The sequence below is a fragment of the Ambystoma mexicanum genome, chromosome 3p, assembly GCF_040938575.1.
Source record: "Ambystoma mexicanum isolate Mex_15411 chromosome 3p, UKY_AmexF1_1, whole genome shotgun sequence".
NCBI classification, from domain to species: Eukaryota; Metazoa; Chordata; class Amphibia; order Caudata; family Ambystomatidae; genus Ambystoma; species Ambystoma mexicanum.
In genome coordinates this window covers 199,138,117-199,161,407 of record NC_090925.1, presented here as the reverse complement: position 1 = coordinate 199,161,407, position 23,291 = coordinate 199,138,117, and the positions used below count along the sequence as shown (strand labels likewise).

Sequence of the window (23,291 nt, the reverse complement as noted above, 5' to 3'; positions counted from 1 at the left end):
TCCAAGGATCTCTGCCTTAATGTCAGTAAGATGGAGATCCTTCTCATTTGGACTCCTGCCCCTGCTTTCCCTCTCTCACTCTGGCCGCCCGCCTTGGGCCCTCTTCCTTCGCCTTCCTGTGAGGCAAACAACCATGTTGTCATCTTTGACTCCACTCTCTCTTTCTCTCCTCACATCTCAGACGTCGCCAAGAAGTCCTACTACCAGCTGCTCCTCCTCAAAGGGACTCTTCCCTTTCTCACTTCCCCCAGAAGCTCACTGTCTCCAGAGCCCTGTTTCTCTCTAGGCTGGACTACTGCAACATCCTCTTTCTCAATCTGCCTACCTCTACTCTCCACCCTCTGAAACTAATCCAGAACAGGACTGCGAGACTTATCCTTGGCCTCAAGCCCAGGGATCGTATCTCTCCAGCCATGAAATCCACAGGCTCCCACTTGCTGCAAGGATCAAGTTCAAGACCCTTTGCATTGTCCACAAGGCTTTCTGGGCCTGGGGCCCACACTACACCCAACACTCTCTTCCAAAATACCTTCCTTCTGGAGCCCTTCCCTCAGCTACCTACAACTCTCTAAGGGTTAGACGCTTCTCCAGGCAGAGAGTGGGGGGTAGATTTTTCTCCTATGCAGGTGCCTCCCTCTGGAATAGCCTCCATGGCCCTCTCAAACTTGAGCCGGTCCACCTGAAGGTCCGGAAGCAGAAGCAGCTCAAAACTTTCCTCTTCTCCTCTGCTCTCTCTCTCTCCCTCCCCTGCTGGCCTACCTGACCTACCTTTCTGCTGTATCGACTGGTTACTTGGCCACCCTCAGAGTCTCACTGAGTTCAGACTCTTTCTTGATCAGTCACCCTTGCACTGCCTCTGGGCCTACCACACACTTAGGAGCTGTAACTATAACCCTACAGTACTTGTTCTCCTTGCACTACCCAGAGCCGCGCTGCCCTGGCTGCACTTACTCAAGAGCATTGCTGCCCTGTTTTTCCCTCCCCTCTCCCTTGCACTTCCCCCCTCGCACTTCTCGTTCTCGCACTTGCACGATCTGAATGACACAAGGCTTAGTAAGATTGTTTGTCTTGTCCTGCCTCCATCCTCCCTCCCTTGTGGTGTTGCGCCTAGAAACACTTGTGTACAGGCGCTTTATAAATGACTTGATTCATATAATTTGATCAAAGATGCCCAGAAAAATATACAATGCTGCAGTAAGAAACTGCAAGACTGGCATCACCCAAATGGCCGTCTAGCCAGGTAATTCACTTAGCAGGACTGCCTTATTAGAAATGCTGAGTTAAAAAAGTCATACCAAACTGAGGATAGCTAGGCTGGCTGCACCAAAAAGCCTCTCTAGCCACTAATACCACATATCTGGGCGACAGCCTGTGATTACGCTAATCTAGTGCTGCCCTGACCTTTGCATTCCAGCCATTGGGTTATCCCTATCTAGGTGCCCAGGCTTCCAGCCATACCATAGCATCCTCACTCCCTTCCATTATCTCACCACTCCCACTCAAGGAGACCCTATCTTGTCCCTGTCAACAAGCTCATAGGGAACCTATTCTGGCAGCCAGCACCACCATCATCATGCACATCAGCGTGCGCCTTCTATTGCACTACCTCCTAGCCACACACCTTGCCCTATTCACTCAACCACCCAAGTCAACCACTCCTACCTTTGAGGTTAATAACCTGGCCTGCCCTTACCTACGTGACCCAGCGTCACCCACCATGACTTTGACACCCTCAACGAGTCCTTCAGCAACTACCATTGACGCTCACCACCCCTGCAACCAGATTAACCAATACCTTAATGACCCAGCTCTCTGGCTCAAACCCTTTGCCACGAAACCAACTCCTAACCAACCTTGCCCCCTCACTCTCAGGAACAAGAGACTAGGCACCAGATTCCGCATTCGTCCTTCCCGCACCAACACCACTAAGCAAGCCCCACACACACCACCCAGCCCGCCATCGCCCACCGCCACTTACAAAACTAAGACCACAGGGGTTAAATTGCCTGTGTTCAAGGGTGCCCTCATCAATGCTAGATCCCTCACAGCACACGCTCTTGACATAGCCGACCTTATCACCACTGCCGACCTTGACTTCATTGCCATACCTGGCTACATGCCGCCTCTGGCCCTTCTCTATCCTTGGCCTTACCGCCTGACTATGGCATCACGCGCTGTGACCGCTCCTCTGCCCATACTAGAGGTGGCGGCGTGGCATTCATCCACAAAAACTCCCTTGACCTAAGAGTGGTATCCGACTCCAAACTCGAATCAGCTGAACTGCTGACAATCAAATTACTACTAACACCTAACCAAACGGCCACTCTTCACCTTATCTACAGGCCCCCAGGGCCGGCACCCACCTTTGTTAGTGAAATTTCCACTCTTCTTCTTGACAAAACAAAAAACAACTCCCAAACAATAATCTTAGGTGACTTCAATCTTGGTCGCGGCGACCCTAAGGATCCTGTAGCAACTGATCTGGAGTATGCTCTTACTGACCTTGGCCTCACCTTGTACATACAAGAACCAACCCATATCAAAGGCAGGATCATCGATTGGTTAGCCGGTTCCAACTGCAACATCCAGGTCCTCAATAACTCCCCATGCTTATGGTCTGACCATCACATCATAACATTTAACATTGAAGCTACCCCGCGAGCCCCAACACCCATAGCCCCAGCCCTCCCCACCCGTAATAAAAAAAATATAACAAGAGAACAACTCCTCCCACTGTTACTCCCCTCTCTTAATGCGGCGACCAACACCTGCTCTGATCCCACCTCCCTAGCAGACATCTACAACCAAACGATGCTCACGGCTATTGACACTATAGCACCAATTAAACCTAGAAAGGCTAAACCACGAGCACATCTCAACTCATGGTTCACTCCACAGCTAAGAATCTTCCGCAAAGCCAAACGCTGCGCGGAAAACCGGTGGAAAAGCCACCCATCTGATGAGCATAAAGACGGCTTCCTCCTCGCCTCCCTCACTTATAAAGACGCCATCATCATTGCTAAAAAAGAATCGCTTAATAATCGTATCATGCAAGCCGACTCTAATTCCAAGGAACTCTTTAGAGTCCTAAAAGAGCTCGAAACCCCAGTCTCCCCGCCAGACACTTGCACGAAAGACAGCAAATGGAGTGCTAACATTCAAGCAGCCCTCCTAAACAAAATCTCTATGCTCCAATCTAAAATAAAAGAAAAGCAGGACTGCCTGAGGCGTGACAACCGCTCATTCTCCCCTACTAGGCCCACCCTCTCCAACTCTGCCAACATCAAACCTTTCACCTTTGCACCGCTCACTGTCACTGAAGTAGAAAACATCATCATCAGGATGAAACCATCCAACTGCCAAGGTGACCCGTGCCCAGCTCCCATCATTAAGGACTCCGCTCATGACCTAGCCCCATTCATTACAGCCTTCATTAACTCATCCTTTGAAACAGGTATTGTCCCGGACAACCTTAAAGACGCCTGGGTGATCCCGCTACTAAAAAAACCTTCCCTTGACCCAAGCATACCTACGAACTTCCGACCTATTACTACAGTACCATTTCTGATGAAGATACTGGACTGTGCAGCTTACCTGCAGATCCAAAAATACCTTGAATCAAACAATCTGTTAGGTCTACGACAATCCGGATTTCGGCCCAGACATGGGACCGAAACGGCTCTATTAGACCTAAAAACCCAGATCGAAGTCCTGAAGGACAAGGGCAAATTAGCAATGCTATTACTCCTCGACCTTTCCGCCGCATTTGATTTGGTTAACCACCAGATCCTTTGCAGACACCTCCACTCTGCTGCCAACTTCTCTCCCTCCGCAGCGGCCTGGATCAAATCCTTCCTGAGCAACAGATCTATGAGGGTCTTTGCACCTTCCGCTGCCGCAGTTCCCTCCCCTATTCATTGCGGTGTTCCTCAGGGTTCTTGCGTGTCGCCTACTCTTTACAATATCTTTACGAAACCACTCTTTGATGTGCTTGATTATCTGGGTGTCTCCTACACCAACTATGCGGACGACACCCAGATACTCATTCCCATCTCTGGTGATTATCTCGCTGACACCAAGGCCCTCAATGACGTCTACTTGGTCATCCAAGCCTGGATGGCCCATCACCAGCTATGTCTGAACGACGATAAGACGGAGCTACTTATCCTGGGTACATCACAACGCCTGAGCAAACTTGAGCCATCCTATCAGTCATTCATCATAGACGGCAACTCCATACAAGTCTCGAAAGACACTAAAACACTAGGCTTTTACCTGGATTCCACCTTATCCTTGTCAAGACAAACTAATGCAGTCAGGTCCACCTCCGCCTACACGTGCAAACTCATTTCAGCCTGCAGACCATTCCTCACCACCCACAATAGCGTCACACTAGCGAGAACACTTATCATGGCAAAAATAGATTACTGTAGTGCTCTATATTTAGGCACCAGCCAAGAAAACCTGTCCAAACTCCAAACCACCCAGAACAATGCAATTTGAGCGGCCCTGAACATCCCTCGTAACCACCACATCTCAGAAGCCAGAACTAGCCTTAAGTGGTTACCCGTGAAGCAGAGAATTTCCCTAAAAACGCTTGCCCTCACGCACAAATGCCTAGCCAACAAGGCTCCGATCTATCTCTGCAGTCGGCTTTCACGCCACTCCACTGCCCGACCACTAAGAATTGCTCAGACTCACTACCTTACTATCCCTAGGTTTAAGCTCCAAAAAGCGGGAGGCACTAGCTTCCCTGTCCTAGCCTCCAAACTTTGGAACACCCTCCCCGCTGCCATCAGAGCTGAAGACTCCTTCAACACCTTCAAGAATAAAACCAAATCTTGGCTCTTTGACCAGCAATAGTTGTGTTAGACATCTGTCCTACTTACCCGGCCCGCCTGTTCCCCTGCACGATTTCCGGTCTGCTACCTACCCAACTACCTCAGGGATACTTCCTCTGCGGAGCCTAGGGACACTGTACCATGTGTAATATTTGTAATTATTAAGATTGTTATTATGCTGTATTGGTATACTTTTATTGTAATCTATCTGCCTGTATGTTCTTTTCTTGCAACCCTGTACAAATTGCGCCCTGATGCCCCCGGGCCTGATGGTCTGCGCGTTATAATAAACAAATACAAATACAAATATCATGCCTGCTTAGCCTGGACAAGGACAGCCATTATGATTTGTTGCACAATCCTGCCCCCCCCACACATCCCCTCTCCCTCCCAACCCTACCCGAACCTCCAAAATCAGCTCCTGGGCCCAGAATTACCTTCACGTCCCTCTTCCTTGTCCCAGAGCTTACGTATGAGTCTCTTTGACTCATAGGTAAGTACTGGGATGATGAAGAGTGGGACTAGGAGTAATGAAGATGACAGGTAGCTAATTCAGGCATTACCTCCATGTACCTTCAAGCAGTTGCCAGACAGAACAGGACACAGATGTTAAATGGCACCTGGGTTTTACTGCTAACAAGAGCCCAGCAATTACTAACATAAAGCATTTTACTGTTAGTACCTGCATTCAAATACGACATTTTTTAGGCAATTGAAATTGTGATGTGGGTTTAATACTTGCATGCCAGGGGAGTGATTGGAAGGGTAGAGGGGGAATCGGAGACCACCTATTCTCACAGCAGTCCATAAGTGGGTGCTTTCAACCTTAAAGGAGAGAGTTAACTGCTTGTAACATTGACGCTGCACTAGAATAGTATCATAAAAATGCATAAAGAAATTAGATGGCCCCAAACAAATAAGTTTGCCCCTCCCCCACCGCCCATGAAATTAGCGCCTCTCCCAACATTTGAAGGGTTAGCCCCCCGAAATGTAGGTTTTGTTGCACCACTGAACGCAAGCACAAACACCATTCACCATATAAACACACGCACACCCAGCCATCCATACATTTAAGGGTGTATTTTTTCACCATACAGGCACACCCAGACAACCATCCATACATTTAAGTGTGTACCCTTTCACCATACAGGCACACCCAGGTAGCCTCCCGTACATTTAAGTGTGCACCCTTTCACCATACAGGCTCACACACCCAGGCACCCGCCCATACATTTAAGTGTGCACCCTTTCACCATACAGGCACACCCAGGTAGCCACCCGTACATTTAAGTGTGCACCCTTTCACCATACAGGCACACACACCTAGGCACCAGCCCATACATATAAGTGTGCCCCCTTTCACCATACACTCACACAGACAGCCACCTATACATTAAAGTGTGCACCCTTTCACCATACACTCACACACGTCATGGGGTTGTGGGGAGCCCTAATACTTCAAAAAGAAATTGGACCTCATTGCAACTATGCCGGTCTGGAAACAACAGTGCCGGTAGGCTTACCGGCACCGTTGTTTCCGGACCAGAATATTACAGCTCTGCGGGGGTTGCTGTCCCGCCCGCCAGGCCCGACCTGCCAGGCAGAACGGCACCCACCCGCAGAGTTTTCATGGAAGCACCAGCACCGGTATTAATGGTGCCGGTGCTTCTGTGGTTCCCATTCCCATAGAGTCTGATGGAAATGGGGAATTACCATTTGCCGGCGCCCGACTTCCCAGACCGCCGGGGTTGTAATGCCCCGGTGTTACTAGGAAGTCGGGCACCAGTAAATCATTACGGGTCCAGCGGCAACCTGCTGGTAGCACCGGCATGGTTACCGCCAACCCCTAATAAGGCCCATTGTGTCTTTTTGAAGTCACTCTTACTTCATAAAGAAAATATTTCCGTTAAGGACCGAACTATAACGGAAATAATTTCTTTGTGAAGGCAGAGTGACTTCAAAAATAAACTATTTCTTTTTGAAGTCATAGGGCTCCCCCCACCCAATGACATGGAGGCCTCCAGCCTAGGGTCTTCCATGCCATGGGGAGGGCAGAGCCCTCAGACTTCAAAAAGAACGTTTCTTTTTGTAGTCACTCTGCCTTCAAAAAGAAATAATTTCTGTTACAGAAATCTTTTCTTTATGAATACAGAATAAATTATAATGGGCCTCATTACGACCCAGGCGGTAAGTTACCGCCTGGGCCGTGACTTTACCACCATGGCGTAAACTACGTTTACGCCATGGTGGTTGGCGGATTTACCGCCCCATTCCGACCTTGGCGGGGCGGTAAATCCCCATTTTCACATTTACCCTTCCCCATTCCCATTTTGCCCCATAGGTCATAATGGGAGTGGGGAAGGCGTTAATTACGCCACCGTAAATTACGTGGCGTAATTAACTCCATGGTCCCTTAACGCCATGGATTTTAACACCTGCTAAAAGCAGGTGTTAAAACCTCCATGGCGCTAAGGGACCTCGTACTCAGGCGGTAAGGGTCGGCGCTGTTTACGCCGCCGTAAAACCCTTACCGCCTGAGTCGTAATGAGGCCCAATGTATCTTTTTTTTTTCTCTCCAGTGAGGCCCCCTCCCAGGACATGTGCTGGCGGGGCCCCCTGCGCCGTGGGGGCCCCCTGTTACGCCAGTGGGTGGCTAGAGATCACCAAGAAGCCATCTTGGCGCGGCCGGTACAGTGTTAGGGCATGTGTGAGGCTCACAAAGCGAAGATGCTGCAGGAGGACTAGTGGAGCCCGGCCTCTCAGGAAAGATGTGAGGCTCTCGGGAACATCCTGCCGGGGCCAGTGGCTACCCGGGAAGCCCTTCCTTATTCAAGCGGGGGCTTCTGGTGTACGTATGGGGCAGTAGCCAGTCAGAAGCCAGAGGAGGGGTCGCGCAGGACCGCAGTATACGCGTCTCACAAACTTCTGACTTTGGGAAAGGAAGTTTCGGTCAAGAAAACGTGTTTGTATTTATTGTATTTGGAAAAGCATGAACATGACATTACCTTGGGTCAGAACAATTAAATGTACACAATAAAAATAAACAGTGACAGCATGCGAATAACATTATTTCCTGTGCCCCGTCCATGCACAGCCAAGAAAGCAATCATCACCAACACTGGCCAACTCCAACCAACCCCAGCAGAGCTAGTTTGGGAATTGACATGCTTTACAGCCCTTGCAACATACGAATAATGAAGGGGGAAGAGAAACGGCGCTTGAAATACAGTTCTACAGTCTGAAAAGGGAAGGGGGGAAAGGTGTCTGGGACAGGGGAAAGACCAGCGAGAAAACAATCCCACCCCAAAACGTAGTCCAATGCAGGGGGAGCCGCGGGCTAGGAAAACAGAAGAGCATGTGTAATGAGCAGCTGGCACCACTAGGTGCTTCCAACCCTCAAAGCAAATGGTTAGATTGGTCTATAGAGCAGGAATTCGGATGGAACTAGAAAGCAAAGTGTGTCCTGCCAGAGCACTGGGGCACAGAGAACTCCCAGATCTGTTGCCAAGGAGGCTGTCACTGGAAACAGCCACGTCCTGCACCGACAGGCATGCAGAAATATAGCCTCATAGCCTGCTCATTAGCTGATCAAAATGGTATATATGTCTTGCAATTTAAAGGCAATTTTTGTTAGTGTGATTATGGTGACCAATTTTTTTAAAAAAAATAAGAGTTAAACTTACATTGATGATTTTAAAGAGTGTCTTGAAGAATCACTATTAGAGCGGTCTGAAATGTTAAAGTGTGTGAATTCTTACATTCCCAAAGTGCTCTTTGCTTTTATGCAAATCGCCAGGCTTGGGTTCTGGGTTCCATGACGAGCTACTGAGTTGCATGACCTGGGGCAACGCCCCATAACCTGGGCATTTGTCCATTAGCTATGCCATTTGTATCAACCATTTCTCATTTTGCAAGCCCCTTTCCTTTCCCCTCCAGTAAGGTGCTTCATGAGACATTTCTCTTGTTTTGGCATAACAAGGCCGCAGATTTATTTTTAAATATACATAACCACTGCAAACAGGTATTAAAAATTAGATCCAAAAGGTGTGGCGACTGCTCCTCGTCCTGCTTCCCCCTTTACCTCCATGTTGAATTGCAGGCACAACTCCCCCAAGGCCTTCGAGCCTGAGAAACTGCCTGCCCCTGCAGGTCTTTGCGGACTGGGGGAGCGCCGTTTGTTGGGGGGAAGTTGAGCCCCAATTGCTACCGCCAGACACCCCCGCCGTTTAGGCTCCCAGGAGGCGCTGTCTAGAATGGGCGTAGCCCCTTCCGGTTTAGCAATGGCTCATTCGGAGTCTTTGTCTTATCATAGGTTGCCACAACCCGCCACGCCAAAGGTGGGTTACCGCCCACCGTGGCTCCCCCCTTTCCAGGCTTATCACTCCAGTAATTTTGTGCAGCTATTCCAGAAAAAACAACTCATTCCTTGCTCCGACAAATGCACTCCGTCTTTCAAGTAGTACTGCCTGTTTTTCAGGTTGATCAAACCATGTCTGATATGCTGAAAGCCTCTCCCTTTGCAAAACTTAGCCATGGCCCAATTCAACTTCCTTCTTGAATTCTCCACGGCTGCCTGACTCTCAGCGGCCCTCCATTCGTGCCTCGAGATGATTTCTGACCACACGATTTCGGTCTCCCCCATTTCCGCCGATAACTCCTGAAATGAAGACATCATTTCCCTGAGCAAGATCCCCCTCACCAGACCAGCCAAGTCATTGCCACCGAGGGGCACCACCAGAACATCGGGCCTCCGATGTTCCCTCAGGAGTCTGTGCACGTGCCCCCGCAGCTGTGTCCACTCCATACCTGGCACTCCATGCCATTGCACCCGGTATTCCCCGGCGGTCAACTCTTCTTGCTTGGCTTGTCACAAATGAAAGGCCAACCACCCAGGCGGACCGTCGCCTTCCTTTCGTCGATGCTACTGAGGGGAGATAGGAGGGGGGGGGGGGTCGAATCGTTAATCTTACATTTTGCCGGGCCTGACCTATCGCTTAAAACAACCGGACTTCCAGCCCCCAATCTGCTTGATTGCTTCTGCTCCCAGGCCCATCCCTGCTGCTGACCTGGCTGCCCCTATCCCGAAGGAATGTGTCCCGTAGACCCTCATCGAGAACCCTGCTTCCACCAGTGCCATGTCCATTACTTATTTAAAATGAAAAAGGCTTGAAGCTGACCCATCGCTATGCACCAGAACAGGCTCCTCCTACCCCGTGCGAATCCTCGGCCTCAAATACGTGCTTACGCATCCTACTGGACAAACCGGGCTGTCCCGGGTACCCCCTAACATGCTGCTTCTGCCTTTCCCTGTTTGATCCGTCTTGGATCTCCTCCGCAACATGTATACCCGCTCTCCTTGTACCCCTATGTCACAGCTCCTCAGGAAACTCAAACCTTTACCCCTTCTTGTTGGCTGGCACCAATTCGCTTACTCTTAGCGCCCCACTTTTAGCCATATAAATTTTGCGATAACATTTTTCCCGACCCAAGAACGCTCCCCCCTTGCGTTTCCCTTGAGCATTTTTAATTCGACCCACAGGCCCCTAGCATCACGCAACCTGGCTGCCGTACCGTGTACTCCCACGGTCGCTCTTGTCTGTTCTGGAGACTATGTATCTGACATATTATGTTATGATATGTTATTTTGCATTTATATAGCGCCTTAAAACCCATCGGTATGGTCTGAAGGCTCTGGTAGGTTGAATGACTTTGGGAACCGAACATAAGATATGCATGTACCCCTGGCCCTACTGCCAGATCATATGCCACCAAAAGTCCCCTAATATCAAAACTCGAAACTGTTCGTGCCTGTACCTTGCCAATGGTTCCTCCCTTGATAATCCTGTCACAGACTTCAGCCAGTTAATGCACACCCGATACCTTCCTCCTAACTGCAATACCTGTCTCCTAGTCCGTTGTAAAGGCTGCCTAAGCCGTACCTGGTCGGGTCATGTTAATCGGCACGCATCTTCATTTCAAATACAAACCATTGTGAACACATTAAAATCTCGACCCTGAGGCCCACAAGAAGTCCCTGACGCGGAGCCGCCTCTCTGCTAACATCATACAATATGCTTAATGCCTGCATTTTCTCCGGGCGGACCAGGAGCTGGACTCCGGTCTGGTTAGTGTCGTCCTGCTCCCAAGCGGGATGAAACTACTTCTGCATTTATATAGCGTTATGAACCCTCAGGTATCTGTGCGCTGCTTATTCTCACTGAACAGCTGAGTTTGGCCCTGCCGGGAATCGAACCTGTGTCCCCAGGTTCAGCCCAGATGTCAAAGTGAGGGCTCCCTCCTGTCATGCAGCTCTGCTTGCTGCTGGCCTCCCGCGAAAGAACGTGACTCCGTACCGCAACTTGCAATGCAGCCGGCTCTCCCTGAGCATCGCAAGGCCAGCCCTCATTCACCCGCCGCTCCCGCGCAATTTGTACCACAATTACTGCTTGCAGGTGCCCGTAATTAGCCCACCTATCCCTGTGCAACGGCCCTGCTCGCGCGTGACTCCCTTGAGAAGGCCATGATTAACCCCTTCGCCAGACCCTCAACCGCGACGTGAAACCTTCTGACCTGCGGTCTTTACGGTCATAACTCCCCCATGGCCACATTAATCCCATCTTTAGGAAACCTGCTATGCGCATCCGTTCCAAACGTGGTGAAAGACATCGTCTAGCCACCATGCTGGTTAATGCCCCATGACAGTAATGTAGGTGATCGTAATTGTGAACACCTTCTGTTCACAAATGTAACCCATAAACTGATTGTGATACTCCCAGCCACGGATGCCAACCCTCCTGCACCAGGGGAAGCCTGACATTTTTAATAGGTGGCACACTAGCCGCTCGAGGCACCCTGGTTCCTGTTTCCCCTTCACACGGGCCTGCCTCTACGCGCTATTGTGCACTAAGGCTGTTCCTCCAATAAACTCGCCGTTGCTAACTGGTAACATCCGCTTCTGAAACAATTGAAGGATTTGCCCAACAGTTGTCTCCCCACAAGACATCGCCCATAATGCTTGATTTTAGTGCGTACAATTCCTTTATCCCTACGCATGTGCAGTTGCACGGGAAAGTGATGCGGTTTAAAAACAGTCACTGTCTAGTGGTATTGCCGCCGCCGAAATTACACATGTTAATCCCCCGGCTGTAGCCTTCCATACTTTCCCTGGCCGCACACCATCACCTCGCTGCTAGAGGGTCGCTCAGCCTGGCCAAAATAAAAGCGACACATAGGACAAGTTGAAACCTGGCTGTAAACATGGAATATTCCCTTGGTTACATATGCAAGCCCACTGCCCTGCTCACCCATCTCAACTGACGGTAAAAAGGTAATTTCCTTAATGCTGGAGGACATATTGGCCGGAAAATTGCATACCAGCTGTACGTTCAGCTCTTCGCATCTAGGAAAAGAGTTGCTTCTAAAACCCCATCCCCGATATAGACCACTTTTGAAATGGTGTTGCCATAGGGTCCATGTAAGGCATATGAAACTGCCCTCCTTTGTTGTGCTTGGAAGACCCCTGTCCTGCATGTCGTACCACCCACTGCCATAGTAAACCCCTGCACCATTAGCCCCGAGTGCACAGCTGCAAATATCGCCGGCAGGCGGCAGTGCGGTACATACTGACACCCTACACGCCCCTGTACAAATTAAAACAACTCGCAGCACTCTTCCATAATTCCACACCGCACCAAACGCCACAATGATGCCCACCCCCATGTCCTCTACTAATGCAAGCCCCACAAGTTGATTGTAGTCTGAAAAAACCTTAGCTCACGGGCTATTACACAAGCCGTTAATCATAATAATCTCAGGCGCCACAGCACACGGTTTCATACCCTTGAACAGGTACCACCTTCCTTTTATCAAAAGAGCTTGCTACCAACATTTCTGTCGTGTTGTACCACTGTACGCAATGAAGTGCTATTCATTATTTTCCTGCGAGCGACGCAGTAAGTTTAGGTCAAAGGCTTAGAGCACTGCATACTATTGTAACTGTACTGTTACTTCTAACGTGCTTAATGCCAGCTGTTTTCAAGCACGAATCTAGCGCCTGAACCTGTGTTGCTCAGCGTCTTCCACGGTGAGCACGTTGCCCCTGCGCTATCAGTTACACTGTCCCATGCCGCCCCGACGCCGAAAAGCAAGAAACGCACCTTCTTCAAAAGACGTCGGGTGTGAGGGGCCGACCTCCGCCTGTTGTGGTGAGTGACGTGACCGCGGCTCCTTAGCCCGCTCGGCCATACTAACTCCAGAAACCCCTACAGTGTCGGCTGAGCCGACTCTACCCCCGCCCTGCCGGTCTTTGACCTGTTTGAGTACGTAGCAGTTCGCTGCAATAGGCACCGGCATTCCCCGCACCTGGCGACTGCATATAGGGGGCTCCGAGTATCACCCTGCCGTTTGGGAAAAGGCACGCCCCCTAGTCTGATTCTAAAAAACCCCGCTGCCCGGGACCGGTCCTTACTACCATATATACTGATTCCTAAAAGCGCCTGAAGCCATACATAACAACCTTCCTCTCGCTGCCCATTGCTATTTCTAAGGTGCCTACCACCATATTGTTAAATGTCTATCCCACTTTAAGTGGTTATTGCGGTCGAGCTATTCTGACAAACCTTTACCTTTATATACCCTCTCAATTCCTTCGCTTGGCTTCAACCAAAATATGAGACCGGGCTGTCTACCACCCTCCCCTTAACACACATGGTTATATTCTCAGTTTTTTCATCTGAGGGGGAGTTTGACCCACCAACCTTCCAGGTTCGATCCACGTGCTTTTACTGCCCGTGCCACCGAGACTGGCTAAAATTCGCTGTCTGAACCCGACTCGCGTTTAGACATATAGGGGGACTCGGGACCGTATTTATTCTTTACACATTAGCCTTTACACATCCATAAACCCCGCTCTTTCTACGTTACGCTTGCTGCATCATGTACAATTTCTACATGGCCCATAACACTCCCACCTCAAATGAGCCCGCTTACTTGCTCCGGCGACCAGACCACCAGTTACTGAAAACCCCTTCTATGTAATTACAGAGCCAGCCGCACTATGATTATCCACCCCGTCCTCAAACCAACGGAGCATTCAGCTCTCCCCCCTGTATGTACCTTCTCTCCCTCTCTATCCGCGACACCCGAGCTCCTCTCGTGACTGCAGCCGGCGCACAAAATCATCCATTGGACCACCATGACATCTAGAATCTCCCACGCGAACGCTGGAAAGGCCTTCAGCTGCAGTGACCGCCACACAGCAACGCGAACAGGGGTGAGCAAGGAGAGCAGGAACCCAAAACGACATCCTTCTTAAAACGAAATCCTCCGATTTTGGCGGGCGCCCGGCTGCTGGAAGAGCTGCAAGTGTTCCTGTGCCGGGCGCCCGCCGCTTATGTAGCCCAAGCTCCTCCTTCTTCCTTTGTTACCCTTCGCGGGCTTTTGTGGGCTTTTGGCGCCCTTTCCTCTGTTCACCTTGCCGCCCTCTCCCCTGCCCCTGTGGGGGGAGGGACGAGAGAGCGGAAGAAGGAAGGCCCCTGCCCCGGTTATCGGGGTGCCTCCTCCATTCTCTTCGCTCACCCGTTCGTCACCTTCACTCCCCCCCTAGTAATTTCTTATCTTTTTCCAGCACTGGTTATCTGGAAGCAGTACCATTGCATTTCAGTTCAATTCCAATCTGTATCTTCTTCAGGACAGTGGCAGACAGTTTACGGTGACCAAACGTCCCGGTTTTGCTGCGACTGTCCCAGTATCTGGTGCTCTGTCCCCTTTTTTCAAAATTATGTTCTCATTGGAAACTGCAGCGGTCCCGGTTTTTGGTAGTAGGTCTTCATAGCTGGCAGGCAGGAATGCACAATCTCGCACAGAAGAAATGCTGCATTTTACAACTTTAAGATAACGTTCATTTGTGATAAATCAATTATATGTGTTTCTTTGAACAGTAACACTTAAACCCTCTTCTCCTCCAAACGCTACTGAAGTATAGTGCCTTAACAGCCACTTCCAAGAGTTAGTCCTACTTTTGTGTTGGTTGCCCTGTCCCGGTTTTTTACTTTTTAAATGTGGTCGCCCTAAGACTGTTGTACTTTTTTATTCTAAAGACTACATTTGCCAGAATGCCTTCTACACAGATGTGTCGCCATGTTTACAAGCCAAGGATTGGTGGAAGAAGCAGAACACCTGTGGCGGCTGGCAGGTGCTAGGATTTGAACCCACTGGACGCGGGAGCTCGTTGGGGAGCTTTAAAAGCCTCTGCTTGTCTCGCTACAGCATTGGAGCAAAATGTTAGTGAAGACTTGAAGCGCAGGGAGGGCACAGGAGTTCCGTTTCTAGGATAGGGACTAGACAATGAGCGAGAGGAAAGAGGAGAGTGGGCGGCAAAGGCTACTGCTGAGAACATGGAGGGATGCCCGAGTTGTGGCGGGAGCCGACGGCCGAAGTGCGTGAGTTGTAAGTGGGGGAGATGTTCTGATTGGACGAGTGGCAGCTTCAAACGGGGCATGTGAGAGGAACTTGAAGGGAGCAGCGGAGGTTGGGTCAAGTTTTTGTTTTTGCCGATGGAGGACTCCTCGGGATCTAGTGATTCTGGATCTGAGTGGCAGTCGGTTTCTGCCAAGAAGAGGGTTAAGCCACGGGATGTGTCTGTGGATCGGTGGGGGTTGTCCATGGTGTCACTGTGTCTTTGAGGTACTCTGTGTTGGAGCATGTAGAGGCTTAGCATCTCTGTTCTGAGTGGTGAGAGATGCGGGCGGTGATGTAGTCGGCATGGTGTCTGGCGAGTGAGGGGGTTGGTGCTGGTGCTTCGGAGGAGAAAGCTTTTATGGTTCTTGTGGCCAGTGCTGTGGAGGGTTGGGATTTCAGGCTGGTGTGTCCCATTGGAATTGCGATTTCAGCGGAGGAGTGGGCTTGTTTGCCGAAGTCTATCCGTAAGGTGGGTGGGGTAAGCTTTTGGTTTGCTGTGTGTCTTTTGAGCAGCAGGAGATCGTTTTGCGTTTACACAAGGTGGTGGGGATTCTGGTGGTGGGGATTCTGGTGGTGTGTTCTGTACCGCCTGTTCGGGTGGCTGGTGGTAACGTGGTGGTCTTTGGTGTTCTGGTTAGTACCGATTTGGACTTTTTGGTGTCTGAGCTTAGGGGTGTGTAGGTTCGGTGCTAGGAATGGGGAAGTGGTTTTGACTACCGTCTTGGTGTCGTTTCAGTCTGTGGAAGTGCCACGGCTTTTGTGGTTTGGTTATGAGAGGTTCCGGGTGGCAAAGTATGTGCCCCCTCCTTTGCGATGTTTTCAGTGTCAGAGGTTTGGTCACGTGGCCGGTGTCTGTAGAGGTGAGCAGTGTTGTGCAAAACGTGGTGGTGGCCACGATGTCAAGATGTGTAAGTGAGATTGTACCCATTGGTAGGAACTGTGGCGGGGATCACCGCGTTATGTTTAAGGGGTGTCCTGTGTATGTCCGTGAGGTTCAGGGGCAGTCCAAGAGTGTCTCACAATGTGTCTTATGCGGAGGCAGTTGCACAGTTGCCAGCTGCTGGTGTGGATCGGGTTGAGAAGGTTTGTCGGGCTAGGGGTGGTCTCTTGCCCCCTTCGGTTTTTGCTGTGGCTGGTGTTGTGCAGCCACTGGCGATGAGTGACTTGTTGGTGATGACAAAGGAGACGTTTTTGCTGTTTATGATTGAGGTTATTAATTGTTCTTTTCAAACGCAGAGCAAGACTGAGGAAATGAGGATTATTGTTAGGGCGGCTGAGAGATTTTTGGGCATTGTTGGCTTTACGAGGGACTATTTGAATGAGGTGTTGTGTGAGGTGTGGTGGCTGTATTATGGTGTGGGTCCCCTGGTGGTGGCAGTTTGTTGTGGTTGGTCTGTAGCTGCATTTGTGGGAAGTTTCGCGAGCATCATCTATTCAGATGGGAATCGCCTGCTCCTGGTCTCTGGGAGTCACATCAAACAGAAGAAGGAGACTTCATTTTGACTGAGTGCATGGCACTATTTTTGGTTCGTGGGTTTCCTGAACTTCGAGTTTTCTGATCTCTGCAGGCAGTGAGGGGGGCAGGCAGAGCTTTAAATGGGTAGGTACTTGCTGGTCCTGAGTATCTGCACTTCTCAGCAAGAAGGCAACATTTTTAATGGAGGAGTATCGACAATTCTCAACAGTAAGCTGGCACTGTAGGATAGCGAGTACCTGCACTGCACTCAGGACTAAGTGGGGCACGTGCAGGGATGTCCCCTAGTCTAAAGTCGTGTGAGGAAGAGAGGAGGTAATGGACCCGGTCCTGGGAAGAACATGGCTGCGATCAGGGCTTTAAGTGGGGTAAGAAATCGAGGGGGGCCCTCATTTGGGGGCGTGGCTTGTGGGAGGGGCGTGGCCTAAAAGTACGCAAATCGTAGGGTATAAACACAAATATATATAAATGTTATATATTTGTGTGCGTACCTTACTATGGTTTGTGTACTATGCAAGCCATCTTGTATAAACGTAGAAATATGTTACATATTTCTATGTTTAGAAAAGATGGCTTGCATAGTACACAAACCATAGTAAGGTACGCACACAAATATATAACATTTATATATATTTGTGTGCATACCCTTCGGTTTGACTAGTTTTCAGGCCATCTTTTTTAAACATTTCGGATTTATAAAAGATGGCTTTGAAAGTTCACAATTCAAGCCATCTTTTATAAAGCTTTGACTACGGACAAAATTGTCCGTCGGCAAAGCTTTATAAAAGATGGCTTGAAATGTGTACTTTCAAAGCCATCTTTTATAAACCTCGAAATATGTTGAGGAATCCCCATGTTCGCCGAGGGTTAAAGACGCCTCGGCGACCTGGGGAAACAAAGGGACAGTAACTGCCTCTGGTGACCTCTCGCGCGAGGGGTCACCAGATGCAGTTACTATGACTGACGGAAGTGGCAGCCAGTCACAGCGTCGCTGTGGCTGGCTGGCACTTCTATCAGCTCGCCTGACTTCATTGCAGGCACATCATCCCGCCAATGTTGCGGTAGGACGGGAGCCCTGGCAGGGCCCCGGCTCAGTCCCACTTTTTGGAGACTGCCGGGGCCCGGCCACGGCAGGCCCCGGCCCACTTTAAGCACTGGCTATGATGGTGAACACAGGAGGCATTTTAAATACTGCCTGATAATTCCGGCTCCTATCGGCGATACCACATGAGGAAAATGCCACCTAATTATGACGATGAAAACCTCCCCATAAAATCGTGCCTTTTTTTTTAATCCCCGCCTAAAAGCTGGAAGGACAAATGAGAAAAACACCCCAAAATCCCAATATGTTATTATATGTGAAGGATGCTTCCGTGCATCCCTGCGTGTGGCAGAAGGAGATGTGGACATCTGAAATAGGCCAAAAAGCACCCCCTTCTCACTCCCATTTCCCATGCAACACAGCAAAGGGTCTCTACCTTACTTTGCATGTTACAGGAGTGGTATTGTCAACATTCGCGAAACTTCTAATGCTTGCCAGAAGGTTCCGTGGTGAAAGCCCCGCCTCTCGTGTGGCCTCCTAGGCGGCTTTCCCGAAGTTCGTTCATCACTCGCCTGTCACTGCCCGCAGTCACTCTTTGGCTTATTGTGGCCGCTCTGTGTGAGTTCACCTGACTCACTCGCCTCAGAGGGGCAGTTATTGCCGTCTTGAGTGAGTGCTGGGGACCCTCTTACCCTCAGGATGAAGTAGTCGGCCCCGTTCCTCGTTCTCCGCGGGGCAGGCTCCAGGGCGCTCGGGGTGTACCCCACTCGGGGCTCCTTGGGGTACAGGTGCGCGTGTGGCTCCGGGCCCGCCTCCCCGGGGGCAGTGAGGGCGCTGGGCCCCGGCGGCTGCTCCCGGAGCTCTCCGCTGACGGTCTTGACCTCCTCCATGGCGGCTGAGGGGGGTACAGACAGAGGCCTGTCACTGGGTGTCTCTTCCGGGTTGCAGGCGGGTTACCGTGCAGGCAGTCGACGTCCTGGCTCGCTTTGTCTCTCTTTTTTCATCGCCTCTGAGGTTTGGGTATTAGTTCCTGCTGCACCTGCTTTTCTCCTTAGCTACCCGGAAGGTGCTTGGTAAACAGTCTCCTTTCACCAACACAACCGCTCTTCCCGCCCCTTCTACCGCCGTGTCCTCTGGCATTCTCAAGAGACAAGAAGGAGAACACGTCTATTTTTATACAGTGCGCAAGCACTACAACAACGTATTACTACAATTCCTGTCTCTGGTTGGGCACAGGGATGTGAAAACGAGACCTGCAAGTTACACTTGGAGACCTCTACCGCAGGTGCATTATCCTCTTGTACTAGTTCACTGAAATACAAGCACAAGTCATATGCTGGTTGATGCAGCAGGTGCATTAGCCAGCCACCTTTGGGTAGCGGAGTTTGGGCGGGATTGTGCTAATTTGTGTATTTATTTTAATCACGACGTGTGTTGGGAGTACAGGCAGGGTTATGTGAGTTAAACGGGAGTGAATTACGTTTCTTTCAAGAGCTGGGAGGAACGTCTATATCTTAGTCAAATATCAGAACACATTGTCTAATTTTATAATTTCTCAAATTACAAAGTTATCCACGTGCTTACATGTACATCATATTTCTTTAGCCATGTACTCATGCATGCGAATGTTACAGATGGCAAAACATGACATACATCTACGGTTCCGTTGTCGTACTGCGAATAACCAGTAGGTGTCACTGCTTCAGTGACATCCAGCAGTTTCCTCCTGAGCATCAACTAAAGCCATTCCGTGAACTTCCATGCCAACGTCCCACTTTCCATTCGGGAGATGGAAGTCCATTCCTGGTTCAGACCTGAAGTCCCGGAATAAACCCAGGACGATAAGTCCCTGAATGCAAAGTTAAAATCAGGACTGAAACACATTGTGACGTGGAACCAAACCTTATCTATGCGCTAGTGGTAACTAATGAATGGTGTCGTAGAGAAACCCAGAAAAGGCAGTCATCCCACAAATGACCCAATCATTGAACTACCCAAAAGTAGAAGACTAGGTTTCATCAGCACACAAGCCTCTGATCAATTTCATAATCACCAGTGATAAAGCCCAATAGAAAATGAAATATCTAGTCCTCTAATGTATTGTTCGTTTCTTGAGCCGACCCGTGTTTCAAGCCTGTAGCTCTTCTTCGGGGCTCTTATTCACACAAAAAATGTCCACACTGTGGTCACATACCCACACTGTAATGGGTTATAATTCCTCAAATACGTTCTCATCCTTATTGCTCAGTTCCAGAGGAATATATATAGTTCCAAACTTCATAAATGTCATGTCTACTCTCCTCGATTTCACATGCCAGTAGGAATGAACTCCTATTCTCCATTGCGAAGCGCTTGATAACGCTTTGTGCATATTAGCTGCTCCTGTAATATGGTACAGCCGGTCCTCACTGTCAGGACTAGCATCTCCCTGCTGGAATTGTGCATGCTGGCATGTATGTGTGAATGTCCAATGGCTGTTATGGCTGCACCAAGGATAGCTACTATTCAATGTCCTCTCAGAGCTCAATAGTCGCCCATTCGACTGCACAAACCCTACCAATCTCATCGTCCTGAGTTTACCAACCGCACTAGTATGAGGGTTATAATTCCCTATAACACTCTTTCCCCATCCTACCCTGCAGGATGCTCAGAAAATCCCCCCGCCCCTCTTTCCAACACCATCACTTTCGCACACCACGAAAGACAACGGACAAACACCAGAGCCGTTTACCTGACATGTCCCAACACAAGGATCTACAGTTGTATTCACTGTGCACTCCTCTTCCCGATAGTTCTTTCAATTTATGTTGTCCTATTCTTTGTAACAGAAATGTTTTTAGCAAATTTAAGGTGCAGGGGAGATAGCAGTCAATCCTGGCATATGGGTTGTGAAATGTATAAAGACAGATTAAGTTCCGTATGGAAGAACTCCCGTCCCCTGCACACTTTCACAAGCTCAAGAATAGAGCCAAACAGTCAAGATTGAATTTTGTTGACACAACTTGTGTTTTATATATAAAGTTCTTCAATAATTTAAATTCGTCAACAAGCAGTTTTTCACTTCAATGATGACAACAAATCATAATTCTTTGAATTCTTCATATGTAGTTTCATTTTTCAAAAAGGCCCAACGCGTTTCAAGATAACATCTCTTCTTCAGGGGCATATTTCTCTATTATAATCACATCTAAAGAAAAGTTTAAAAAGCATATAATTACTAATGTTTAAAGAATAATTCATACATTCATTATTGATGAGTTTACATAAGATGTGTTCCAAAAATAATGAATACATTTATTATTATTGAGTTTACGTAAAATGTGTTCAAAAGGTAAAGCTTCTATGCAACCATATGAAGAATACATAACCTTTATTTCATGTGAAATGCTCATAATTTAATAAGTAGTTGTAGGTTTTGATAGCCAATTTTTGACCTCTTTGTTGAGAAACCACTATAAGGTCATCACCATCTCTATTACTGTCTATTATAAACCTATATAATTAGTAAACCTTCTGTTGTGCTGGTTGAGAAAGTACAATTCTCTAAACTCTATTTGAAAAAATGCTAAACGCAATAGTTCATGAAAAGACAATTCGGTATCTTGCCCAGTTCGATATTGGTAAAGGGCCCTAAAAGGTGGTTTCTAAAATGGACCTCAATAATTTTTAAAGGACTATACATTCCAACATTTATAAGATCCTGTAAAAAAGGATCTAACAACTGTCCAAGTGTGTTTAAAAACCAGAAGAAATTGTAAATCCAAGCAAGTGAGGAAGGTTCCTTACCCCTTATCTTTAAGATGAGGTTAATTGCAGATGGAAGGTAGTTCAGGATGTGATAAAGGAAATCCCAGTCTGTATTAACTTCTTGGGTTAACACGGCTACGGGTTTCTAAGAGGTAAAGAAGCCTTTTAAATCACTGTTATATGATTTATAGAGGTCACTATTCCTCAAAGGACTAGGTCTAAATTGGCTCTCACTTACCTACTTCCCCTGCAGTAGGGAAGATGGTGTTATTCTCATTGACGTTGCTCTGTGAGTAATGGTTACAAAATGGCAGTTTTTTAAAAGCGGCGCTTGTTGGTGATGTCATCACGTAATAACGTGTCATGACATCACCATAGTAAACAAAAGCTCGTCCACTCGTGGGAATATGAAGAATTATATTTCCTGTCCAGTAGTAAATCAGGAATTTATAATTGTTTGTACAACTAATATCTTCAGGATTGGATAATGGTCCAAAAGGTGAATGTGAGGAGTCAAGGCTCTGATGATTAGGCGTGATACAACATCCGTACTTATATTTGCTAAACAACAGCGGGAATTCAAATTGGACTCTAATAATATTAACCCAAATCTCTAAGATGTTAGTTTCGATGGTCATCTTTAGAAACTGTGCTAATTGGTGATGTCGTCACGTACTAATACCAATTTTAGACAAAGGTAAAAAATACGAAATAGAGATTTCTTGCACAAAATGTTTTTTTGCATAAACAAAAAAGGTTAGTATATACCTAATCTTTGGGTTTCACATAACATTTTTATTTCCCTTGTAACAGATTACAGAAACTTTCCGGTCACATTTTTCAAATATCCTAACATTTAAGGCATCTATTCCTCAAGAGTTTTTTCACTGCACACGGTTTTAACATCCGTGCTGCACGTTGAATCGATAGAAACATCTTAGAGATTTGGGAACATTTATTTTGTTGAGTCCAATTTGAATTCCCATTATTATTTAGCTTTTATATGTACGGACCTTGCATCATGCCTTATCAGCATAGCCTTGATTCCTCACAATCACCATTTGGATCATTGTCCAAACCTGTAAATAATAGTTTTACAAACTATTATAGTATTTTGGTTTATTACTGGACAGGAAATAGAATTATTTTACTCCCACAAGCGGACAAACTGTTATTTACAATGGTGACATCATGACACGTTAGTACGTGACGACGTCACCAATTAGCACCGTTTCTAGAGACGACCATCGAAACGGACATCTTAGAGATTTGGGTTAATATTATTAGAGTCCAATTTGAATTCCCACTATTGTTTAGCAAATATAAGTACAGACCTTGTATCATGCCTAATCAGCAGAGCCTTCACTCCTCACATTCACCTTTTGGCCCATTGTCCAATCCTGAAGATATTAGTTTTACAAACAATTATACATTTCTGATTTACTACTGGACAGGAAATAGAATTCTTCATATTCCCGCGAGCGGACAAACTTTTGTTTACTATGGTGACGTCATGACACGTTATTACGTGATGACGTCACCAACAAGCACCGCTTTAAAAAATTGCCATTTTGTAACCATTACTCACAGAGCAACCGCAATGAGAAGAACACCATCTTCCCTACTGCAGGAGAACTAGGTAAGTGAGAGCCAATTTAGACTTGGACCTAGTCCCATGAGGAATAGTGACCTCTATAAATCATAGAACAGTGATTTAAAAGGCTTCTTA

At 48.1% G+C, this 23,291-nt stretch overlaps 1 protein-coding gene across 1 annotated transcript in view; it reads right to left on the bottom strand.

The window, feature by feature from the left end:
- The window catches only part of LOC138580248 (tumor protein p63-regulated gene 1-like protein), a 99,862-nt gene extending 81,026 nt beyond the window's left edge, over window positions 1–18,836 (bottom strand). Inside the window, exon 1 of the mRNA XM_069650632.1 lies at window positions 18,508–18,836. Coding sequence (XP_069506733.1) covers window positions 18,508–18,705 — 198 coding nt within the window. The 5' untranslated portion in view covers window positions 18,706–18,836. The remainder of the gene's footprint in view (window positions 1–18,507) is intronic.
- Window positions 18,837–23,291: the final 4,455 nt, after the last annotated feature.